At 43.1% G+C, this 25,462-nt stretch overlaps 3 protein-coding genes across 4 annotated transcripts; 1 reads left to right on the top strand and 2 right to left on the bottom strand.

Moving 5' to 3' along the window:
- Positions 1–6,694: 6,694 nt before the first annotated feature.
- On the bottom strand, positions 6,695–9,160 carry LOC132448702 (uncharacterized protein C3orf38 homolog). Its single transcript, XM_060040188.1, has 4 exons — positions 9,022–9,160; positions 8,750–8,925; positions 8,163–8,368; positions 6,695–7,862 (listed from the first exon to the last, which is right to left on the bottom strand). Exons 1-4 carry the CDS (start codon positions 9,158–9,160, stop codon positions 7,499–7,501), a joined length of 885 nt encoding a protein of 294 aa, XP_059896171.1. The 3' UTR covers positions 6,695–7,498.
- A 209-nt stretch (positions 9,161–9,369) lies between these two features.
- zgc:152951 (uncharacterized protein LOC569013 homolog) lies at positions 9,370–15,997 on the top strand. Of its 2 annotated transcripts, none has more exons than XM_060040184.1 (11): positions 9,370–9,510; positions 10,040–10,287; positions 10,649–10,760; positions 11,133–11,285; positions 11,847–12,044; positions 12,472–12,545; positions 13,054–13,251; positions 13,664–13,801; positions 14,115–14,204; positions 14,649–14,792; positions 15,079–15,997. In XM_060040184.1, exons 2-11 carry the CDS (start codon positions 10,048–10,050, stop codon positions 15,205–15,207), a joined length of 1,476 nt encoding a protein of 491 aa, XP_059896167.1. In that variant the 5' UTR covers positions 9,370–9,510; positions 10,040–10,047; the 3' UTR covers positions 15,208–15,997. The 2 variants fall into 2 exon arrangements, with proteins under 2 accessions (XP_059896167.1, XP_059896168.1); XM_060040185.1 differs by lacking the exon at positions 9,370–9,510 and adding an exon at positions 9,864–9,949.
- A 1,032-nt stretch (positions 15,998–17,029) lies between these two features.
- LOC132448699 (zinc finger protein 654-like) lies at positions 17,030–25,436 on the bottom strand. Its single transcript, XM_060040183.1, has 11 exons — positions 25,285–25,436; positions 24,566–24,711; positions 24,287–24,368; positions 24,037–24,172; positions 23,638–23,840; positions 23,079–23,215; positions 22,801–22,942; positions 22,312–22,596; positions 20,020–21,159; positions 18,884–19,548; positions 17,030–18,599 (listed from the first exon to the last, which is right to left on the bottom strand). Exons 1-11 carry the CDS (start codon positions 25,396–25,398, stop codon positions 17,537–17,539), a joined length of 4,113 nt encoding a protein of 1,370 aa, XP_059896166.1. The 5' UTR covers positions 25,399–25,436; the 3' UTR covers positions 17,030–17,536.
- Between the last annotated feature and the right edge of the window lie 26 nt (positions 25,437–25,462).

Raw genomic sequence — 25,462 nt, 5'->3', positions numbered from 1 at the left:
TTCAAGGCTTACAGACTTCGACATCTATGCATTGTGGTGGCCCAGCCGCTGAGCAGTGCCCCACAGGGCCACATGGTGGCCAAAAAGGCAGGCAAAGCCAAGGGGTGTGGTGTTGGATGGGAGGTACTACTTTAAAAGCTGTATCATAGAGACCCCGCCCCACTCTGTCTCTCTCTCTGCCCCCCCATAACAGGAAGAGCCAGACAGAGTACCCTGACATCAACTGCCGACCCGGTGAAGATTTGAGTTGCATTTTTTCCCCTCACCCCTCACCTTATAAATAAATGTCATAAGTTTGATTTCACCGCAAACCCTGTTTCTGTTCAGACCAGGCGCCCACAGCATCTTTTCACCATGTCCAAAACACATTTTTAGAAAGGACAATAACCAAGTTTTGTTAAATTACATCTCGCTGCACCTTCCTTCTGCAAGAGTTCAGCTGCATCGTTGGAGTAAGAAACAAACATTTGCAGCCAGTGCAATCTCTCGACGATAGTCCTGCCATCCTTAACATCATAACATGTTTAACCCGACATTATAATAACGTTTAGTAACAGGTGAAGTAGGTTTCCATTTAGAAGGGGTGTGTGCATTGCATTTAAATGAAAATAAACTACACCTTTTTCCACATAATTTCCTGTCACTAGATGATCCCATGATTTGTATTGCTTGCTGCAAATTTAAGACTCATGTGATGTTGCCAAGAAACTTATCGTAGAGATTCTTATATATTCGCACCACGTTTTTCCATGTAGGTACTATTTATATTCCTAAGACATTCAAACTAAATGGTAAAATTCCAGAGACAGATATTGCATTGATTTATTCTGAAATTTAAGTGTTGTGAAAAAATAACCAGTCCTGCTCCAGGATGGGCACCTTTACATAGCTTGCAGTACGATGGACAGCTGGTCTGGTAAAGGAATTAAAATAGTAATCTGAATTACGGCTTTGAATAAGTCTTATTTTTTCCAAATTTCTATGATTCGCTGAAAACCTCAAGATGTTTAAACCCACACAAGAATAATCACCACAGCTGAAGTCGGTATTGTGAAACTCAAAACAACCAGCAACAAACTAGTCGCGCCTATTTCCGTAAACGCCATAGACAACTACTAATGACGTAACTGGGTCTTGAAGGGTTGTACCATTTTGTGGGGAAGAATTCCCCTTGACCCTCTGAGGGGTAGGGCTAAAGAAGAGAATTGAGATTGGGCTGGGCATCAGCGATGGGAATAACCTTGTTGAGACTGCTTTTGGCTGAGCACAAAAGCAGGGTTTACTCTCGCACCAACAGCCCATCCCACACTCAAATCAGTAAAGATAAATCGAGATCCTCCTGCTGACCCCCCACTGCAGCTTAGAGAGTACAGGCATACCTAATGTGTGTATGTGTGCACTGAGGAGAAACACTTCTACCTTAGCTGGAAGGAGACCCTGGACACCGCCTTTATGTTTGATGCGTCAACAAGAGAGCAGGAAGCAGACATGGTTTTGCATGAGACAGCCATGCAAAACTAACAGGTGTAGTATTACATGCAGGTTTCCAGGTAGAATTGGTGAGTGCATTACGTTTAAGAGGTGCTCCTCACTAGATTTGTTGATATTTGACCAAATCCCACATTTTGACTTACTGAGTCTCTATTTTCCTGATAAAACGCTTTGAAACGAAAGCCAATCATACTACTTGGTCAGCTGTTGATCATTGAATTGCAGTGGTGTAACTTTGAGATTTGTTTCCAGGAATACATGCTTTTGCAACCCATCCATCTTGATCTGAAGATCACATCATTCATCAGGGAAGAGGAAATATATGTGTGACTAATCTTTCTACGTCTACATTACATCGTACCTGCTGTTGGCTGCTTAACACTTTGGGTGATTGAGGAAGGAGGAAGGCCCTTAAAAGTATTAAAAAGTAATAAACAAGGAATTACATCTCCGAATCCTCCTCAAACTAGGCCAATGAGTTTTTCAATTTGTTTTAAGTGCAGGCCTATCCCCTAAATTTTGTAAAATTTGTGTGGATTTATCTATATGTTGCGAGTTGGACCTGAGCGATTTCAATTATGTGACGTGTTCCAACGAAAACGAAGGCAGCTGTATATCTGACTGATTGTTGGTAGCACTTTTAATTTAGGTGTGGCTCTTTTCTTTGTGTGCCTCAACTTGTTGGAGAACTAGTTCATCAACTATTCTCCTTCTCATCCACTCCTTCACTCTCCCTCTTTCAATTATTTAAACCCTCAACTCTCTTATAGAATTACTAGCTTAAACCACCTCTTGCTCATCTCCTGTCATCTCATCGCTGAGATATTGTTTAAAAATGAATAATAAAAAGGTAAAGGTGACTGGCATTTAGCAGACACTTTTATCCAAAGCAACACAGATTTGCAGCGAGGGGTTTATCAGTTTATCAACCTGAGTCTCCTGGGTGTCCTTTTGGGATGCCACGGCTCCAACTCCCCCTCCATACAAACTGTACCCTCCTATGGTGGAGTGACTTAAAGTATCAGCTTCGTTAATGTAAATAACACCTGTGCTTACCTCATGGCCACCTCTTTTTGATTGCTCCCATATCAGACAGACTAAGGATCTACTGTCTCCCTCCCTCTGTTCTGTCTTAATTAATATTCTTATAGTTTGTAAAATAACATTAATCTGTGTGTGTGTGTGTGTGTGTGTGTGTGTGTGTGTGTGTGTGTGTGTGTGTGTGTGCGTGCATCTAGGGTGCATAGATGTGTGTGTGTGTGTGTGTGTGTGCGTGCATCTAGGGTGCATAGACATTAATACCTCCCTCACGCCCCCTCAGTCGCTAAAACACACACCTTACTGTACAGAGCCTTTCTCTCTCAGTTTGTGTAACCCCGAGGGCAATGCCCACTCTTTAGTCTTCTCTGCACCCTATCTCCGGCTTGTGGTAGCCTGCTCTTTCTTCAGCCAGCACTCCGCCTTTATGCTTGCCTCGTTTATCGGAGGAAGTCCATATATGGCTTGGGGGTGGAGCCAGCAGGTTGCCAGACCTACCACTCCCCTCCTCCCTGCAATCTGCCACAACACGTTTACATCATACCCTTGTAAAAGAATAGCAAGTCTATACACATTTGTATTCAAACTAACAAATATTGTTCTGCTTTGGAGACAATACAGAAGAGCTAGCTGGCTGCCATAGATCCCAAGCTTTAACCAGTGGCCTATTTCTGTGTACTAGAAGGCAAACTACCACCATGGCAGGCATGTCTTTATCCAAGAGTGGGATAATGCATGACCGCTTGAACTTTAAACTTATAAATCCACAAGACAATGGTGGCACAAAAGTAACTGCACCACGCATATCATTCCTTTAAGAGTAGTGTGGGATTTATACTGCAAGCTCATGTAATTTCCTCTCTTTACAGTCAACAATACTTGGGAAACATCAAAATACTTGGGAAACATCCTTTGTGGCCCTCACATGCCCAAGGAGAGTTAAGTTACGTTCGTTAAGTTATCCTTTATTGTCCCGTTTTGGGGAAAATCCTTTCACATCTCATAACTGAGACATTCATATCCCAAAGGCAGTCAACATGGTGTGCAAAAAAAGGATGCAGGCCAGGTATTGATGTTGACGGTGGACTGATGGTTGCTGAATCAATTAGGAAGACCATCTTCATTCAGACCCTTCTCCTGGTCGCAGGTTAAATCGGTCTGTCTCTCTCTCGCTCTGTGTTGGGCCGTTTTCAAAGTAACTTCAACTCTTCCCTTTACTTTACACTTAACGCCGCTTGAGTTGCAGCTTGAAGTCGTGCTGGTATTAAAAAAATATTGTGACGGTTTTAAAAAAGGCATTCAATTCAACTTAAGAATTTCTGTACATACCCTGATAGTATTCAGGAGAAATATTATTGCATATATATTGATTTATCAACGTATACCATTTATCATTGATTAACCAACAAATCAAATAAAGCATTTGGATTTTATTTACCGTCATATTAACCTAAATTGCATGATTTCTTATACATGGTTTCTTTATACACACGTTTACATAGACATACCCTTGTAAAAGAATAGCAAGTCTATACACATTTGTATTACTAACAAAAAAAATTCTGCTATGGAGACAACACTGAAGAGCTAGCTAGCTGCTAGCAATAGATCCCAAGCTTTAACAAGTGGCCTATTCATGTTTACTAGAAGGCAAACTACCACCATGACAGGCATGTCTTTATCCAAGAGCGGGATAATGCATGACTTACAACTTTAAACGTATAAATCCGCAAAACAATGTTGACACAAAAGTAACTGCACCACGAATATCATTCCTTTAAGGGTAGGGTAGGATTTATACTGCAGGCTCATGTAATTTCCTCTCTTTACAGTCAACAATAAAATGGGTATCAGAGTACTTGGCAAACATCCTTCGTGGCCCTCACATGCCCAAGGAGAGTTAAGTTAGTTAAGTTAACCTTTATTGTCCCTTGTTGGGGGAAATTCTTTCATATCCCATAACTGAGATATTCATACCCAAAAGGCAGTCAACATGGTGTACAAAAAAATGATGCAGATATTGATGTTGACGGTGGACTGATGGTTGAATGAAGATCATCTTCATTCAGACCCTTCTCCTGGCTGCAGGGTATATCGGTCACCATTAGATGGCGGTAGCTGACAACCCTGAAACGGGGAACAAAAGTTATTCTCCTTTTTTTTCCAGAGAGCAAGCGCAGAGCAAAAGCCATTATTACCAAATAAATGTACGACATTACTGACAAAAGAAAATGCCTTAGTTTGTTACATTGTTTTGTTAAGTGTTGGGGTATTCAATCTGGTTTCAATCTGCCACCGCACCGCTAGTTGCTATTAAATTATAAACACTGCCCTTAATTATTATTTTGAGGGATGAGGGCCATCTGAGGCCGATTATAAAATAATCGTTATTTCATATTTATTTATTTGAAATAAGTGTACAACAAATAAATATTTATTTAATTGTTGTACACTTCATTACCTTATAGTTCACGAAGAAGCTAATCTAACGGATTGTCTTCGTAGATTTTCAGATTTGTTGGTGTCTTCCTAAATAATTGAATATTTGCGAGAGAGAAGATATAAGAGAAAATCTTTTCATTATACATGAACTGGTTAGCAGAGTAGCTTAACAAATTGACAACTCCTAATTAAAATTTCAGTTTGAGCTCCATCAAGTTGCATGCCCTAACTTGTAGCTTTTTCCTCCGAAATTTAGCTTGAAGTAGGCTAGTTCTCCAAGATTGAAGCGACAGACAATCCTATTAAACACATTTGGGATTGGGTTACATGGCTGATGCCCGGTCTTGAGTATGCGAAATATTGTAATGGTTTAGGCATGGCGCCAGGATTCCAATTGTGGATGGGCCAGACCAATTGTGGTTGGTCCTTAAATTAAGAACGTTATCAAATCCCTGTTTAACCTAATACAAATGACTGAATAATATAGCCTACTGTTATATTATCTGTGCATATAGAGATTTGAATAGCTTGATGTTCTTTAAATATTTTGCTGCATTGTAAAAAGTTTCGTTGCATAGGACGGACCTATCCGCGATCTCTCCTTAGGCCTTTTTACACTCCCAAGCCGGTTCGGTCGCGGCTTGGCATGCAAGGAATGTTCTTCTGCGTCTTTCTCGTAGATCGCACCCTTTCAACGTCGTTGTTAAATGCGACTGCATCACCTTCTCTCCCATGATAGTCAGCAGCTCGCGGATTTCACCGTCTCTCCATAGAACTGCTCATATCGCTGCGTTGTCTCTGACAACGCAGCGACACCTCTACAAACCCCCCCCCCCCCCCCCCCCCCCCCCGACCAAAGAAGAGCGCTTTGGAATCTCCATTACGCTCCATATCTGGCTGTGCTTTAGCGCGTCGCTCTATAGATTTAAGGCCTAGAGACTGTAAAAGTGGTCAGGAATCGAATATATTCCAAATGGTTTAGTTATGCTTGTATAACATGAGGCCGACTATTTCATAATTCAGTTTAATTGTTTTAAGTTTTCAACAATATTTCGACATCATTAGCAACAGACTGAGCTTGGCTTATCATACACAGAAGATGCATTCAAATGTAGCAGGCTACTACGAGATAATAACTAATACAATAGCCTACCGGCAATTCACGGTCATCCACGAAGATTAAAGGCACCCAGTGCAACTTTATGTAAACATTCAATGAAAAATAAACATTCAATTTCTAGTCTTTTTTACACGTAGTAAGTTTCAATAACTCCATACCATTACATATCGACATTCAAGGAGCAAAGATGAGACGTCGTTGTGTGGTGAGAACTGATAGAAAATCGTAAACAACAATCGCCGGTGGGGAGAAGCCATTTTTCCATTGACTGGAAGCCTGCTTTATTTATTGTAGGTTACAAAAAATAAAGAAAATGGCGGCATTGTTGTTGTTATCGATTTTGTATCAGTTCTCACCACACAACGACGTCTCATCTTTGCTGCTTGAATGTCGGTATGTAATGGTATGGAGTTATTGAAACTTACTACGTGTAAAAAAGACTAGAAATTGAATGTTTATTTTTAAGCCTCGAAAGTTGCACTGGGTGCCTTTAACAGCACTTTAACTCACTTCGGATCAAGCATCAACATCAACAAAGTTTGCTGCATTGCAATAAAGCATTTCAGAAGCCTTTATAAAAAAGTAATAATAATAATGATTATAATTAATCTTTACTTTTATTTTCTTGAAGAAAAGTTTTGGGTGGGCCTGTTGAACAGTGGGTGGTCCTAGGTCGTCAGACCCACCCATAACGCCGTGCCTGGTTTGTATGAGTCAAAAACGTTAATGTGATTGTTCTTACTTACTTGAGTGCCCATTTGCCACTCAAGTACGTTTCTTTTTTGCCATCATGTCAAAGGCCATATGTGTGCAGCATACAGAAATTGTGACTCATGCGCTCTTCGCGTTATTGCAGCAACAGACGTTTTTGAAAGAGGGTTTTGGTTTCAGATTGTTATCTCTTATGAGTAAGCGTCTTGCCTAAATGCACATAATTGGAGGGGCAGCCTGATTTTACAATATCTGTAATGTATAATTCTTCTTTCATTGCTTGATGATATGGTGGACTAAGTGCCTCCACCTAAGAGACTGAAACAATGTTTTTTACATTTCGCACATCGGTTTTGAAATAACTTATTTTTAATTTATGTAGTGGTCATTATGAATCTGCTTTAGGCTTCATTAACTTACTGTTTTCTCTCTGTTCCCATTGGTTCACATAAAAAATAAGCAAAAGATTTCAGTTTTTCCCGTCCACATTTTCTGAAAAGATAAGGCATACATGAAACCATACATAATAAAACTAACCCCTCGGAAATAGTATAATATCATAAACTAATAAATTCTTTGCACAGTTTTACATATGATCCTATGGTCTTTCATTGTGCAAACCTAAGCATGAGACTCCGTCATGAGACCAAGCATCCAGGGACCCTCCAAATCCCTACATCAGTATTACCCTGATTATTAGGATCTATGTTGGCGCTGCAGCTCGTCAAAGTCACAGGTCACCGTTGGTGACATTCCTTCTGCCCCATCTTGAGTCCCGGCCCCTCTGACTCTTAGATCCGTGAACTTTATCTTCCAGGTGTTTTCCATGGGCGTCCGGATGAGGCCAAACACCTGCTCGAAGATCCCCAGCCAGCAGTTGTCCCGATGGATGGTTCCGGCCACGGCGACCAGCACCAGCCCATGCGGGGAGGACATAAACCGGTGCCCGTGGGGCTCCAGGTTTGGGTTGAGGAACAGACGCTCGTCCTTGACAAGGGCCAGGAGACGCAGGTGGACCAGGTCGGCGCCCTGGATCTGCTCCACATGTTGGTTGCCCACGCTGTAGACAGGAGGCGGGTTTTAGAACGTCAGCCCTTTAATAAACCAGTATGTATCAACCAGGAAATATGAACACATAGAGGTTGACGTTACTTTAAACTGTTGTTATTTGCTGGGTTAGGGCTATCTTTGAACTGATTAGGTGGTATTGGAAAACAGTAATTGATAAACAGGTGCTACAAGTTGAGAGTCTTTCAAGTTCTACAGAATTGGACTATCTATGCAATCATAAATAACGACAATAATCACGTTTTGAATTGTTGTGGTGGTAAGAAATAATACACTTGTATAATAGTTATACCTAGATACAAGATTTAGTTTTGCATCTATCCAGAAATGTTGTGGTCCCCAGTCTTGAGGCTCCTGGCCTAAGGAGGGGTTCTGGCTGTTTAGGAGCTGAAAGAACCACCGGCAAAACTGTTCACTCGATTGCTCAACCGTTATCTCAGCCTTTATCTCAGCCTTTATTTCTGTGGACTGGATCTCTGGGCCTGGACGAGAGAAGTCCTGAAAGACAGAAAACAGTGATGGAAGGGTAAGTTAGTTAGGGTTGAAGTGTGTCACATTGAGGTTGTGATATTATATGTCATGGGTAAAAAATAAATCAAATAAATTGGTCAGCAATATGCTTTGTTTATTGTTATCACTTTCATCAGTAGGAGAAGTATCTGATCACTCTAAAGCTATTAGCATTTTTCTGCATTAAGTATCTTAGATAAGGAAATGAAATATTTTAATTGCTCTGCATCCTCCCCCGCTTGCAAAACTATTGCCAATAGTTGTAACATACGTGAATAATCGTAAACTACGAATAGAAAATCTAACATCCAAAGAATATGAAATATCCAAGATTAAATTAACTTTATAATCGTACACAGAGAAACTCACCTTTCCAGATGACCAAAGCTCTAAGGTCCTTTTCACTAGCAGTGTTTTATCACAATTATTTGGCATGACGATCCCCTCTTTGGCGAGGTACTTGAAAATTATATCTCGATGCACTTTCCTCCTTTTGAAAAGCTCCGCCGCATCGTTGGAGTAAGACACAATGGCTTCAATTGCGGCTGTAATAATTTGCAAACACCATTAAAGCAGTTTGTCACAGCTTGTACACATAGAGGTACGTTCCCAAAGTAACGCTACTTGGAAAGTGATCTTACCTCGGGTAGTTTCTACTTGGATCTTTTTACTTGTGACAGTCTCACAAAGCGATCGTACATCACTTTCTGGCATTAAGCTCAGTAACTTTGCGCAGCCAATGCGCTCCTTATCTGATAGTCCTGCCATCTTTGACACCATAATATGGTTACCTCTACATAATGATAGTACTTCGGTTTCGCTTCCTGTGAGAACTCGAGTGTTTCGATTTCGACGGATGAACGTGTCGCACAAGAAGCGCCACCCGTGTAGGAACACATCGACGTCGAAAGGTTCCGCACAATGTTCTCGCGGTGGAAAGCACTATGCTCGATTACAAGCAAGTGATATGAAGGAAGCTCGGTAGCCCGTCTAGCTGTAGCAATGTTCTATATTTAACACAACTGCAAAGATTAGGTGGTTATAAATATGTTAGTTATTTCGAAATAAAGCATTGTGATTTACAATCGCGTATTTGCTGTCCAGCCTGGAAGAGAAAGGTTGAATTAAAGGTAACAGATGTGCATTTTATTAGCAATAACGTTAGCTTGTTATTAATCAGATGTTAAGCGCCCTTAAACACAAGTCGTGTATAGCGAACTAGTTTTGATATTTAACGAACAATGTTTGTACTGCAAAGGTTTGATTGCGTTGTAATAGTTAAGAATCCAGACATTTTTAATCGTTAATTTTGTTTTCCATAAAGCTTTTTAGGAAATAGGTTATTCGGTTATTAATAACCATTTACTCTGGTTGTTGCCAATGTACTCAAGGGGCGTACACACTGGACCACACTTTGACCCTCTTACAAAGTTTGAAAGTGGGTGTGGTTTAGATATGGACAATCTCTCATTGGGGCATGTCACATTGGCAAACATTATGGCTTGATCATTGAGGAACTAAATTGCAATCTGCAAAGATTCGGGGAAACTGGCACCTTACTTCCGCACAGTGTGTCCTCAACACTAGGCCGATTTGTCAGCATTGACTGGTCGCACCTTTATTCCTTGTTTTAACTTTATTCTTTTCACTTCTCCATAGGTGGGTAAATGGGAGAGTCTGAGAACAGTGCCCACGGCCGGGTAACCGTGTACTCTATCCAGGGTTGTCCCCACTGTGTGCAGGCCAAAGCCACTCTTGGACGTCTGGGCGTGCCGGTATGCGATGTCAATCTGGGAAAACATCCAGAGCTGCGGGCTGTGGTGAAGGAACTGACGGGGCGAAGCACAGTTCCCCAAATATTCTTCAATCAAGTCCACGTAGGGGGTAATGACGACCTGCAGAAACTGGTGAGAAGGGGTAACCAAAAATATTCTATATGTTCTTATAGGGACAGAGTGGTACTTTGATCTATCTAGGATAATTGGGTAATCCCCATCAACTACCTGGTTTAAGAGTAGTAAGACATATTGTCAGGGTTTTTCTCTGGCTGTGGATTTCCCTCGCAGCTAACCTGAGTTTACACAAGGTCATCAAACTCATCACACTAATGAGTTTATCAGGACCGTTGAAGAGCTATGTATTTACCGTTGCTTTTAACTCGGCTCTGTTAAAAAGCGATGGCGAACAATGGTGCTATTTTTATAAGTGTACTCGTAATTCAATGTAACTCTTGGACGGTTCTTTGTTGACCATTGTGGACGTTCCCAGGATCCAGAGGAGCTGCAGAAACTGGTGCACCTCGTGAGAGACGAGCCCACCGACACGCCACCGCTGCCCGAAGACGACCAATCAGAAGAAGGAATAGGGGAGGCTGACGGAGGTGAGATGGTTTGAGGCCAACTGTTGGAACAGCGTACCATCGTTAACGTTTTGCCTTTTAATCGACTGTATCTGCATTTGAGAGAGTTGCATTGTATTGAGCCAGTAGGGTCAACATCAGATACCTAGGGACACCCTCTCCCTTCAATTCTTTGCTGAGTGAAATGTGATGATAACGGCCTGGTATGGATGGAATGCTGGTCAAACAGACGTGTTTTTTTGTGTGGGATTGGGTGTGTAGTCATCACATGTGGAGCTTCTTCATGTCTTCTCTCTGTTCCCATTGGTTCACAAAGGGGCAAACGTGCTTGTGTCTACATTTTCTAATGTTTCATATTGTTGTGTCCATGTTGGCGTCTTCCTACCATCTCAGAGTTTGTGTGTGAGAGGGATGAACTGGCGAGCCTGGTAGAGGACTTCAAAGGGTCCAATGTGATTGGGTCCCATAGAATGGGGCTGAGTCTGATCAAAAAGAGCTTCTCAGAGAAACAGCTGATTGACTGGCTGCAGAAAGAGAAGGGCATGGGTGAGTAAGGCTGATTTTATAAGCAGCACCTGGAAATGGTGGTAACTGCAAGGATTAAGGCTGTAGATTCAATATGAAGCTACATGTTGAGCAATTAAAAGTTGATCACAGTATTTTCTGTCAAATGTTGCTAAATACTATGACTCAGACTATATGTCGAGATTAGGGAGTTGGTTGCGCACATAAAACAACCGGCCTTAACTGTTGGGGTGTGGTTGTTATCATGGAAGCAAAAACATGACTCATTTTCTCTATCAACCTAGAATCACCTACATATGAATATCACAGTGATGAAGGATAGTTGTAAAGTTCTTCTGAAGTAAATAAAGATTAGAAATTTGAATCCAGAAAATGGAAAAACAAATTTTCAACCAGTGCAAACATTGACTACTGCAGGTGTGTGTGTGTGTGTGTGTGTGTGTGTGTGTGTGTGTGTGTGTGTGTGTGTGTGTGTGTGTGTGTGTGTGTGTGTGTGTGTGTGTGTGTGTGTGTGTGTGTGTGTGTGTGTGTGTGTGTGTGTGTGTGTGTGTGCGCGCGCACTTGCGTGTTTGTTAAAAAAAGCTAGAGCCCAGGCCTGTGAGACTGGCCTAGGGTTGCTTGAGAGGAAGTACATGGTGAGCGTGGAGGGCTCTGGGAAGCGGGCCGAGGGCCGCTTCGGAGAGGGCAGCTGCAGAGGGGACGCTCTGTACAGGCTGCTGGAGCACGAGTCCCCGCTGGCCCTCAATGCGGGACAGACGGCCGCCTGCGCCCCCCTCCAGGGTAGGTCTGAATGAAGTGATGAGAGAGGAGGCCCCCCGTGTCTCTCGTTGTCGCCGCGTCTTCCCTGACCACACGTTGCTTCCCTATGCTAGGGCCATGTTTGCCTGGTGGCTGTGAGGGTGCTGGTGACCTCTTCTTGAAATGAAAGCTTGTTGGGTGTTGTTGGTCGCTGTCTTTCCCGGGATTGGCATCAAACTAAGCACACCGCTTCACCAATTGCACTGCGAAGGGGCTTTTGTAATTTCGGCTTTCCAATGTGTGTGTATGTGTCCGCATGTTGTGGTTTTCTCTGCGTCTCCATGCTCTATTTTCTGGTATTTCAGCATCACAAATTCTGATGATGAATTAATTGAAAGCTTGTCCGTTTATGTTAACCAGACTACCATATGTCTGCCTTCTTGTGTCTGTCTGTTCATGTCACTCTCAGCTGCGGAGCTGTCTTCTATTATGAGGGAGATAGTCCTCAAGCTGTTCTCTGATCATCTCTCGGCCGATGGCAAGGTAATGTGTGTGTGTGTGTGTGCATGCGTTTGCTTGTCCGTGTGTGTGTGTGTGACATGGGTGTACACATTTTAGCCATGTTTATATAATTAGAATGTTCTGTAGACTACAATTTAAAGGCGCTGTAGGAGCGAGATCAAACAAACGTCTCGTCATTCAATCCAAATCGTCTCGTACAGAGGCAGGCCAGCAGTCATCTGTGGCGGATATTTGACAGCATGTCACTCAGTAAAAGCTGGCGGAAGGCGATAGCATTTATTACAAACTTTCCTCAAAATATATCTCTTAACTCGTACCTACAGCCCATTGTAAGATACAATTACCCTATAGAATTCAGAGTTTACATTTAGGTAATGGTTAATGATGCATTGTGTGTGTGTGTGTGTGTGTGTGTGTGTGTGTGTGTGTGTGTGTGTGTGTGTGTGTGTGTGTGTGTGTGTGTGTGTGTGTGTGTGTGTGTGTGTGTGTGTGTGTGTGTGTGTGTGTGTGTGTGTGTGTGTGTGTGCAGCGTGTGGACTACAAGGCCATGAAGGTGAGCCCTCTGTTTGAGCGCTACTGCGACATGGCCGTGCAGCTGCAGCGCGTGGAGCTGGCGTCGCTGACCAGGGAGGAGAAGCTGGCCTTCTTCATCAACACCTACAACGCCCTGGTCATCCACGGATACCTGCGCCTGGGCCCCCCCACCAGCATGTGGCAGAGATACCGGGTACAGCCGCCGCCGCCGCCCTCCACGCGACCCGTCTCCACTCTCTACTACACAGCCTCTTCTAGTTTCTGTACATTTGTTAACCAATCATCAAAGTCTCTAGCGCAGGGGTGCCCAACCAGTCGATCGCGGTCTACCAGTAGACCGCCGACAGATCCCAAGTCGACCGCGAGGGGTGAAGAAGACATTTTTTTTTTTTTTAATAAAATAACATTTGCGCGGGACATATACGCGCGGTAGTGCATGCGCTGTCAACAGTAGTTACACAGATGGAATGAAACCCCCACCGGTGTACTAGTATCCACCTGTGTATAAGGTATCCACCTGTGTATAAGGTAGCCACCTGTGTATAAGGTATCCACCTGTGTATAAGGTATCCACCTGTTTTTGAGCTGTTGTTCTGTTTCCATAGTTCTTCAACTACGTGAGCTACCTGATTGGCGGAGAGGTCTTCACCCTGCAGGACATTGAGAACGGCGTCCTGAGGGGGAACAGTAAGGGCATGGCTCAGCTCCTCAGGCCCTTCTCAAAGACAGATCCCCGCCTGCAGGTATCAGCCTCTTACAGCGCGTCCACACACGCTCTCATGATTTTAAGTAAAATAGAAAAACGTACCAATAGTTCCTATGTCTGGTAATTGGACTGACTAGCAAGTGTATAGTAATGACACGTATGTATTTTGTTGTAGCTGTAATGATTGGTGGATTGGTGGCGGAAATCCTAAAACACTGCATGACTTTACACACGTATATGTGCCGTACATACTCATCACACGGCTTCTAATGTCAGAATGATACCACTTGCATAATTAATCATAATCCATCAATTCATCCAGTAAAATACAGTGTTTGCTCTCCCACAAGATTGCGCTGCCAGACGCGGAGCCCCTCATTCATTTTGCCCTCAACTGTGGGGCATCAGGCTGCCCCCCCATCAAGACCTACACCCCACAGGTGATCATTAGACCACATGGGATCTGTTCAGCTGTTTTTTTACTGTACATTAATTGAATTGTGTTTTGTTTGATAATCCTACCAAGGTGGATTTAATGGGGCATTCATAAGAAGACCACATGCTTAGTCTGTCCTGTTAAACATTTTTATAGTTTTGTAGTCAATTAGCTACTAAGGCACACACCTCAAGATTGAACTATCACCTCAGTAAGCGGTTGTTTGCAACCAATGTCTGCATTTAATTTAAACGTGCAGAAAGAATCATTGGGGGCAACAAAAAAAAATCGCAACATATTGTCATGTTTACTATGATGTTCTTTCACACAGGCAGACATTGCTTAATGTGTACGACCCTTTTAATGTGCTGAGAGGTAAGGTAGCTCCTCACGGGACAAAGCGTAAGCTGAATGAGCTCATCATCATCACTACTCCACAACTCTGCAGGGCATCGACAGCCAGCTACGCACCGCCGCCGAAGCCTTTCTGGAGAACGACGATGGTTGTGTGGTGGATTCGGAGAAACGAGAAGTGCGACTCAGCCAGATCTTCAAGTGGTACAAGGCTGACTTTGGAGGCACAGAGGAGAAGGTAACTTTCAAGGGGAATTAACAAATGTATTTAACGTTCCGGATATATACTTGAAGAGTCAAATGGTATCGTTTAAACGTTACAGTAAGGACGTTTAAACAATACCTTTAATCTCCCCTGCCTGCCAAGTTGTACATGTTTTTTAAATAACTCTGTTTCTATTAGTCTATGAATAATTCTATTGTCTAACAGGATATTTATTTTGAAGACCTTTTTCTATGTTAAGCATCGACTTGTGCACTAATCCATTTCAATGTTCCTACCCATGCTACAAACAACTTCCCAGCTTTTAAACTGGGTGCTGGAGCACATGGGTGACTCACCCAAGAAGAGCAAGTTGCAGGGCATCCTCTCTGCTGGGAAGACCAAAGTCAGCTATCTTCCTTACGATTGGAGCACCAACAGCACCCATTGAGGTTCTCAACCTCTGAATGGCACAACATCTCGGCGTCCAAGCACCCTTTTCTGCTATGCTGTAGTTCCTATGCCAGAAGATTGACGCCAGTGTATACATGTCTTATCCAGCGTTCAGCACGCTGTTATGCAAATACACTAAACTGCTTTCCCCGGGAGAGTGGCTGTTGCCATTAATGTCCCCTTTTGATAGTGGAACGCTTGCACAATCGACCACATACTTGTTTAAAGGTTTAAGTAATCTAGGGATACATGAACCCTTTTTCAGGATGAACAGGTAATGCAGCACTAAACTGAAAATGTGTAGGGCTACATGTCTCCAATGTAATCCTAACTATTCGGTGACGTTAAGTGCTGTCTTCCTCTATTTCTCTGTAATGTTATCATTTGAAACCAGGTCTTCCACTTTAAGCCAAGGGAAATCACAAATGCTGCTTTTTTTTGCAGGTATTTGGCATAGATGTTAATATATTTCTGATTTGCACGTTCAATTTTGAAAGGGAACTTTTAATATAATTTATTTTTCCTAACATTCTTTCCTAGAAAATCTATATAAAAAAATGTCGGCACTCATTTTTATTTGAAGTTGCTTCCCCCCTCCAATGTAACTGCCTAATCTCAGGTGCAAGGAAAATCTCTGAGCAAAGCTTTGCTACGAAATACAACTTCCTGTACTGCTTTTTCTTTACTGAATACCTCTCCAGGACCCTGCTTGCACTGTTTATTGCATGTATCTTTGGTATGCTCTTCCTTAGATTTCCATTTGATAAATAAAGTACTTAAGTAATCGGTCTTGCCACAAGGCTTCAGTGTAAGTCATGGGAAAGCCTGTATTGAGAGATATTGCTTGAAAATTGCACCAGGCCTTGCCAATGGAGGCCAGTAGTGCCTCTGCATTGCTTTGCCAGATCCATATTCTGACCCTACATAAGCAACACATGGTAGACCCTATTGTCATGGTAATGATTGATATAACCCTTTCATTACATTACACCCTACATTTCAGTTCATCTTCGCTATGCAATATTAGGGAGTTAAGTTGATAATCATATATCTAGAATTCACTGCAAAGATCTTGTCATTTCAAATAGTTTGTTTTGTAATCGCTTGGTTTTCCAGCCTCAAGGCAACTTTAAAAAATAAAGGCAAAATCAATACCTGACTGAGTAAAACAAGTTGCACAAGTATATTGTGGTCCATTTCCATGTGGTGACAAAAAATTAGTTGAAATTCTTCATGAAGGAGTAGGCCTAATATGTGGCAGTTACTCATGCAAAGTATTTATCGTATAGCAAAAATTAATGCCAAATAGTAATTAATAACCATTTGTTTTCGGTACTACACAATGTTATCGCATACATTTTTTGTTGATATTGAGCACAGAAAATATTGGCAATAAATGTTGCTAAATCTGTAGAAACTAAATAGCTAATAAATCCACGTAGAAAATGTATTTTAATCTGAAATACTGATGGCATTTAGTTTATTTTTCAGTAAATGATAAAGGATTCTTCCATAGACTGTATTGAAAGGCAATTCAAAACCTACACAATTTAAAACTATATATATATTGTTAAAAGCCTAGTGTGTTCTTTGAGATTCACTGAACATGGAGAAAGTGAAAGAGACAATCACAACTTGACATTTTCTGTTAAACATTATTTGTAAAAATGTTTGGGCGAAAACCCCGTCAGCTTTGAACCTGATGTATTCGGAAGACTAATGTTGAGGAAAAGGAAATTCCCACAAAATGAGAAAAACAATCCAAAACAAATAACTTCCCCTAAAACAGAAAAGGTGATCTTTGATTGATCCAAAGCAGATGGGCGAATTAATGCTTTGAAAGAGATGGGAGACATATTGGGGAACAAGGAACTGAGTGTGCCTACAATATCAAATCAGTAGCAAAGAGGCTGTTGTCCATATTCTGTTAAGTCTAAAAGCGCCTTCAAATCCTGGCCACCACAACCTTTTAACTCTTCTTTAAATGCTGTTTTAACCAAGGAGAACTACAAACGATTTTAAAACGGTTAATTTGGTTTATAGATAATAATAATAATAATAATAATAATGGATTGAATTTATATAGTGCTTTTCTAGACACTCAAAGACACTTACAGTGAAGGGGGGACCTCACTAACCACCACCAGTGTGTAGCACCCACTTGGGTGATGCACGGCAGCCAATCGGTGCCAGAACGCTCACCACACACCAGCTTGAGGTGTAGTGAGGGAGTCAGCCAATTATACAGGAGGATGATTAGGGGGCCAGATTGAATGAGCCTGGTTGGGCCAGGACAGCCCGTCTCTGCTTTGAAAGTTACAATTGTTTTAATCACTTTCATCTGTATCAAAACCAAAGAGTGCAGAGCACTTATTGAGTGCTTGGTGTTCCTCTAGTTCCTTTGGGGTATTGTAGGAGGAGAGGCATCTGCTGCAGCGCCGCCTTGTGTTGCTTGCGGCAGCATCGGCGAGGGCCTGAGCCGCCGCCACCGCCGCTTGTTCTTCTTGCACACGCCTGGCCTTCCATGACAGAGTTTTGGTACTCTTCGCGGTCGCCGGAACTTCTCTCCTTTTGGGCATGTTAAGCTCGGTCTCCGTGAGGTAGGCGGAGGGCGGTAACCTGATTTGGGGAGCGCTGTGGAAGTGCGCCCGCGGACAACCGTCACATTTGGAGGCTCTGTCCTCCGTGATCTGTGGCGTGTCCAGGACCTGGGTCAGTTTGGTCACGCAAGCTTTGACATTCAGCGACTCCTCCAAGAAGAGTGGGTTTTCTAGAGCCATTAGGGTGGCGATGTGGGAAGTGGTTGGCTCCATTTGCGTTTCGTCTACCCTCACCTCGGATGCATGGCCGTTAAGAAGAGTTATGTTGTGGTCTAGGCCCTCGGAACGCTCATTTATCTTTGGTGATGTCCCGGACGTGCACAGCATGGCAGGCCTGCTGTCTGAGGGTTCTTTCGTTACTGTTTCAGCGGTTTCCCCATCTCTGAGCGGGAGACTGTCCAACGACTCCAGGTTTTGTGCTTTAGAATTTTCTTTCTGCTCTTTGCCACTCAGCCAGATCTCCTCAATCTTTACTCGCTGTTTCCAGGGCGCTTCAGAGTTCTGTGGGATTTGATTAACAGTACTAGCCGGGGCCTCCAACTCCTGCTTTAGCGGCGCGGGGACATAGTGTCTCCACTCGTGGTCGTAGAGGCCCTGGAGGTTTGGGAAGACTTGTTTGCATTCTGGGTTGTAGCACTGGGCTCTGAGCGGTTGGTGGGTCTTTACGTGCTCTTTAAGTTTCAGGGCGGTAACAAAGCGACCCTCGCAGTCCTGGTGGTAGCAGAAGTGGCAATTGGGCGCATCATGGAGCTGCATATGTTCCTTGTACTGCTGGAGGAAGTCCATCGGCCTGTTGCAGAAAGCGCACAATGAGCACAGGCTGTTACTTCAGATTAGAACATTCAAAAGCAGTCCAACAATGACTACCAGTTCAAATATAATAGAAACAACACACAATTACACTCTTTCCATGTTTTGCCAATATAAAGTGATGTATGCATACAAATCCATCACGTAGTTAGTAGATACATGAAAGTAGTAAGGGTTAATATTAATTAAAGGTTGTAATATTAAATGGAAGATGTATATGTTTAATCAACGCTCTAGAAAGAAAAAACATCTTTATATCTTTACCTTACGCAGATTGTGCATTTGCTCTTAGACCATAGAAACGTCTTCTCCAACACATTCTCTTCTTTCAAATGGTATTTGATGGCATGCTTCAGTAGGATGGCGTTCATCTTTAGAAATACTTTATTACAACGCTCCGAGGGGCACAGGTAATAAATAAAGTCACCAGCGCCACACCTTCCATCCACCGGATTCTCCTTCTCCATGCCTTCCCCCTTCTCCTCCAAGAAAGATGGATCTTTCACAATGACCAAGTCCTCCTCGATGACTACCTGTTCATCCTTGAATGGAGCCCCCTGCCATAGGTGACCAGTGGTGCTCTTATGAGTCTTTTGTCCAGGAAGACTCCTTTTAAGAAGACTGCGGAGGTTTCGGATGACGCTACCTTCTCTGGTGAGGACCACCTTAACGTCCGGCGGGTCGGGGGCGCTCGTGACCTTACGCATCTCGTCAATATGCTCCAGAATGTGTCTTTTGGCTATTCGGAACTGCTTGAACCGTCTGCTACAGAATATGCACAGTAGTTGCTTGCCCCGCAGGTGGGAGATTGCGTGTCTCATCACATTCAGGCCTTTGAAGTCCTTCACACAGAGCGTGCAGCAGTGCCTCAGGTGGCTGGATAACTCGGTGCGATGAAGCCGGTCTCTCCACGATAAATTGCTAGTAGCCTACAACAGGAGACAAACAAATACAAAGGGCGGAATGCTGTCAATCAACAATCCAATAGCAAACAGTGGGAAAAGAAAGACACGATTCAAACTATTCCCTAGAGAAGAATATGTACATGTGGGACTACATATGTGGATTGTTTCACCTTATGTATTTTTGTTTTGTTTTTTTAGGTTCCTTGTCATGAGATGGATTACATTAACATTTAGGGCATTTAGGCAGACGCTTTTATCCAAGTACATTTGTCATAAGTGAAACAATATATCGCTGTCGGTACAGATGTTCATAGAACCAAGTGCAAGTACTAACAATCGCTAGGCTAACCCATTTCCTGTATATAGCATTGTTAGCTAGCTACTACTGGATTAACAAATGTTCCATTGTATAGCTGATCACCATATGAATCATGTTACACGGATGTCATTCCAATATCTTGATGTAATTTGTTTTTTGCCGTAAAATCAACTTACCGGGGTATTTGAGTCCTCCTCTTCTGTTTGAACAGGGCTACCCTCCAGTTTTGTGTCACCATTTTGGGACCGAACCGTTGTGGATTCCAGTGGCTGTGGGTCCCAATCACCAGACACTTCTTCTTGGCGACAGTAGTTGTGGAACACTTGTATGAGAACGCTGGTGGACTCCGAAAGTGCGCTACCAAGAGTATTATCAGACTCGGTAGCTGGCACTCCACAGGCTTCCTCGGTAGGCTTAGGTTCCGCCTCCGTCTTGGGCTCAATGAGATGAATACAGTCATCCTTAGTCCCACGTTCATTTTCTTTAAGTGTGTGACTCTGGTCCAAGGTCACCTTCTCCGGTCCAATGCTTTCTCCGATTTCAGAATGTGGGTTACTTAAGAAAGGCTCCAACAACTCTCTTTCCAACATGGTCGTTTCCAATTCATCCTGCCTCTCATTCTGGAGCCACAGCTCGTTATCGGGGAAAGAAAGTTCAAGCTTTGGGAAAGGTTTCCGTCCACGTTTTCTGCCGTTTATTTTGACCGTTGTAAAATCTTTAAGCACTTGTCCCTGATCCAGCCTGGGAACACCCTGCAGCCATCTTCTCTTTCGACCTTTCCTTTTAAAGATCTGATTCTTCACACATCTTGAAAGGTATTCTCTCTGGCGCTCGGGCTTGACAGACTTGTGTTTTTCCAGCACCGTATGTTTGCGCCTGAGCGAGTATTTGCGAGGACCATCTGCCCGGTTCGACGCAATGTTGGATTTGAACTCTGGGTCATCGTCAACGTCTGCCTCGTCATCAGACCAGGACTGTTGTCTCAAACATATCCGCTTCCTTCTGCGTTTTTTCCTGTTTACTAGTAGAGTATTTTTGGACGGCTCAGGCTGACAGTCCATTAGTCCCCCGGACTCAAGTGTCGGTAGGCCAGGAGAGATTGAAGCAAAATCTAGGCTTGGGGTTGAGCTGTGAACCCAAAAGTCTGTCGTGTGTCCATCTGGTTTGGGTTCCGCGGGGTACTGTTCCTCGTCCACTTCCATCTCGCTGAGAACGGCCTCTTTCATGGCCTGGTCACTGATCAGCTCCAGACAATAAGTCCTGAGTGTCAACAGGTTCCAGAACTCGGGATCAAAACAAAGGCGCTCCTTTAGCACCTGGGGGGTAAAAAAAATATCCCCGTCAGCGTTGAGTTATAATTAGGTTATATGCAGGAATCATAGAAATGAATTTACTACCTATTACTACCTTTTTTACGACCTCCACAATATTTTTTACTACCAAAACGACATCAAGCAGCAGGGCGGGGGGTCTGCAAAGCACCTCTTACTACAGGTATAAATGTGACACTGCCACAATCCCTGTAGTCCTAGTGCTGCTGCTACTAGCACCGCAAAACAACGACATAGAGAGTAGAGGTCTGCACTCCCGCGGGACGCAACGCAAAGTAGTGCAGCGCGGAACCAAAAATGAAAGCTCATTGCGGGTGCGGGCGGGATGAAAGAGGTGCATTTGCGGGTGTGGGCGGGCGGGATGATACACTGCACTCCCGCAAATTAAATATGAGGGTAAAGTAAAATATACAAATTATCATGAAGCCCTCATCAATAAGCAAAACCTACTTTTACCTTTCATTTTTCATTTAGACGTGCTGGTACCGACCTGCAGAGTTTTTATTTTTTTAATATGTGAATGTTTCGTGTTTCAGTTACCGAGGCCTATTTAATGTTTTGTACGGTTGAAAACATGCAGGCTTACCAATACTGGTAGCCTAATGAATTATGTGTGCCCTCGTTTTTTCCCAAGCCAATGGACAGGGCTTTCCTGAGACAGAATGTGAACATCCATCCTTGCGGGCATTTGCGGGCGGGAGCGGGACTAAAAATGACGAATCACTGTACAAGGCGGGAGCGGGAGTGAATATTGTGTCCCGCGCAGACCTCTAATAGAGAGCTGCTCCCCCTTCGCATGAAGCCGCTGCAGGTGAATGCTCGAAGCGTTGTGTGATTTAATCGCTTTAATGCCGCTCCATGTCACATTGAAAAATGTACTACCAAGTCAAATTGCGTTTGTTACCTTTTACTACCTTCCAAAGGCCTTCATTTTTAATTGTATGTTTTACTACCTTTTACTATCGCGCAGACACCCTGATAATACACACACAAGCCCACCAAACCGCTGTGGCCTTCCTTGGTGCTCACCCAAACCAAACATCTGCCCCAATTGTGAATTATTTATGATAAAAAAACAGGCCATTTTTATATCCTGTAATAATTCAGATACTTTCCCAGCCTCAATCCCTCACCAACCTGGAGGATGTAAAAGCGAATGTTGGTGGGGACAGGGTTGTTGTGCAGGTGGTGCTCCTGCTCTGGTTGCGTGTAGAGTAGGCACACTGTCTTGTAGGCCTCCAGGCTGCGCTCCTGGCAGAAGACCAGCAGCGCGCAAGCTTGACACACTTCCAGGTCATAGGGCAGGAGGAAGGCTATGGTCTTGCACAGCAAGGAGTGGATCTCTGGATGGGCTTGCAAATCACACATCTGCACGCCCCTGGCACAAACCTCCACGCAGAACTGTTCCCCTTCACTGCCCAGCTGCACACACACACACACACACACACACACACACACACACACACACACACACACACACACACACACACACACACACACACACACACACACACACACACACACACACACACACACACACACACACACACATATGTCAGTAAGAAATAGTAAACTAACGATTTGTCAATGAATGGTTCAATGGAGAGGAATTGTATGCAAGTGTACCTCAGCATGGACTACTTTGATGAAGGGGAATATTGCTCTTATGTTGGTAGCAGTCGACACCAAGTGATGGCACTCCGCCAGGAACCCCTGTCCAGACGGATGGGCTCGGAGAAACAGCCTGCTCCATAAAAAGACTAGGTCCCTATAGAGGAGGTCATGGGAATATAGATTACACTCTTGACATACAATATGAAATAACATTCTGTAAAGTCTAGATTTGAAATCCAATTCAGCTTACACAAGTATTGCATGGGTTTCCACAGCAAAAGCCTACTCACCAGATGTAGTACATGTCCCCATTTTGCAGCTGCTGATTTAGAAAGGCCTTGCAGAGGGACAACAGAAGCTCATCCTCCTCGACGCTCTCCGTGTTGCAGATGATCTCCACCGCATCACGGCCATCTATCTCTGCCATCTATGTTTGGGAAATACATAGAACAAAAATCCGACCAGGTTAGCCATTTTCTATTCAGCGCTCGTGCTGGAAATGACAGCAGCGTAACACAAGACTATTCCAGCTATTAGTGCTCTGCTTCTGCAAAATCCTCAAACTTATGTTTAATGTCCAGCTCAACCTATGATACATTCATTAAACTCTCCACAATTCTTAGGTTGCATGATTGTTGTCCCTTTGTAACAACAAAAGTGACCTAGAAAAATCCAAAAGTAGCCTCACACAAAAGCAAAATAAATCCATTAAGAAAAACTTAAACCGTATTATTTCCAGAAACTGCAAAATGTAAAGTGTATATTATTTTATACCAATTCTATTTTTGAATGTAAATCAAATGTAGGTTTCATCTTCATTGAATTGGTCACCTCCCTTTTCAACCTTACCTCCTTGTGCATGTGTTCATGTAGCGAGGCCTTGTAGAGGCAGGTGAGGTAGGCCTGGTGGAAGTACAGGTGTTTGCTAGCCTTGCTGTTCTCCATGCAGCTTTTGGCCAGGGCCATGGCCTCCTGCAAACGCTCACACGCCTGCAAGTAGCGCACACGTAATTCCAGGAACAGAGGGACCTCCAAGCTGAAGTACTCCTCAACTGGTAACAGAGAGTTATGATATTCAGTTAACACTTGAAGGGAAAGCTTGTCCGTTTAGGCTTAATTAATTTTAAATGAAGACACACAACAACCAATCACGTTTTGTAGCCACAGGTGACCAACTCACAAAGAAGCCCTGCAAACAACGATGGCAGAAAACATAGAGAAAGGGACTTTTTGATGTGAACAGCATACCATCGGCTTGTTGAACAGAAGCCTCTTGCAGAATATCCTGAAGCACTAGACTTTCCCAGGGTCCCCCAACTTTGATGACCTGCTTCACTTGTTGCATGTAGGTGTTGTTATGTCGCAACAACCGTGAATGGCATGCCTGCCAAGTAGATAAGAACAGACTTGTTGATAAGGTGTTTATTACCAACGTGAATCACCCAATGTAAGCTAGGGGAATTCCAATACTAGTTAGTATTTTCCATGTATTTCTCACCTGAAAGGAATCGATGATGTCTTTTAAAGGGTATTCCGAAAACTCTTCTTTGCTGAAGAAAAGCATTAGCTCAAAAAAGCTCCTGCAAGAAACGGAAATACCCAGTTAAAAAGTGTCAGAAAAACAACCCATGGATGAAATCATCGAAACATCAAAATCACTCAAAATTGTAATGAGTGAGAACCAGAAATGTTGGATACCTGCATTTCTACCCTTTTGGAATTTGCAGTGTGACTCACAATCACAAACTAAAACACCTTATCACATCTAATTACTTACACGGCCAGGCTGCTCAGGGTGTAATGGATGTGCTGACATTCGGCTGGAAAAACAGCGGCTGCAGTCGTGAAACTGCAGAGCGCAGACCGTAGTACTTTCAGTTGTGGAAGAGGTACCTGCCATCTTCCGGTATGCTCTTCCACCAACTTTGTGTAAGAAAATACAAAAAAGCCACTAAATAAACGAGTCTCAAGGAAGTTTTCGTTGTCTGTATTGAAAAATGCATTTGCAAAACATTCTAGAAATGTGTTTAATGATTTTGTTGACGTTTTGGTATTTAGCATTATCCGGGAAATATAGCATCCTGTAGAAATTTTTTCGATCACAATCGCGTAATATACTCATATAAAGTATATCTGCCTGGTTATTACGCATTATAACACAATCCCCCACCAAAGTCCTGCGGATTATTGATTACAATAACTGAAGCTAGCAATAACATGCTAAACATACTCACCCAGCATACCAAACGGTAGCACGTTTAAAGAAGAAATAAAGTGGTATATTATGAGAATGTCAGATTTACATATCCCCATATGAGAAGAACTACAGTAATATATGTGGTTCCTCTTCAAAAAAGTGCTTTGTGTTGCATCTAACCGTCACTAGACAGCTTATATTGAGGCTAGTTTGATAGCAAGCATTGAATCCAAATTGTGATTGCAGGGAACAAGAACCAAAGATATGTTTTCCAAATAACATTTCGTATCATAACATACCTTACAAAATTCACCGCAATATTCTTTGCTTTTCGGAGCAGATTTCCCACTGCAGTGTCTCACAAACAAATTCTCCAGAGCCAACTCTAGCCTTTCGCTTTCTATGTCCGCCATACTTCTTACACTAACCAGCGCTGCGCATAGTCAATGTTGCCAGGTCTGGCAGTGGCTATCCTTT

This window comes from Gadus macrocephalus, chromosome 20 (assembly GCF_031168955.1).
Source record: "Gadus macrocephalus chromosome 20, ASM3116895v1".
NCBI classification, from domain to species: domain Eukaryota; kingdom Metazoa; phylum Chordata; class Actinopteri; order Gadiformes; family Gadidae; genus Gadus; species Gadus macrocephalus.
Note: the sequence above shows the minus strand (reverse complement) of the source record. Positions and strands in the feature narration are given on the sequence as shown.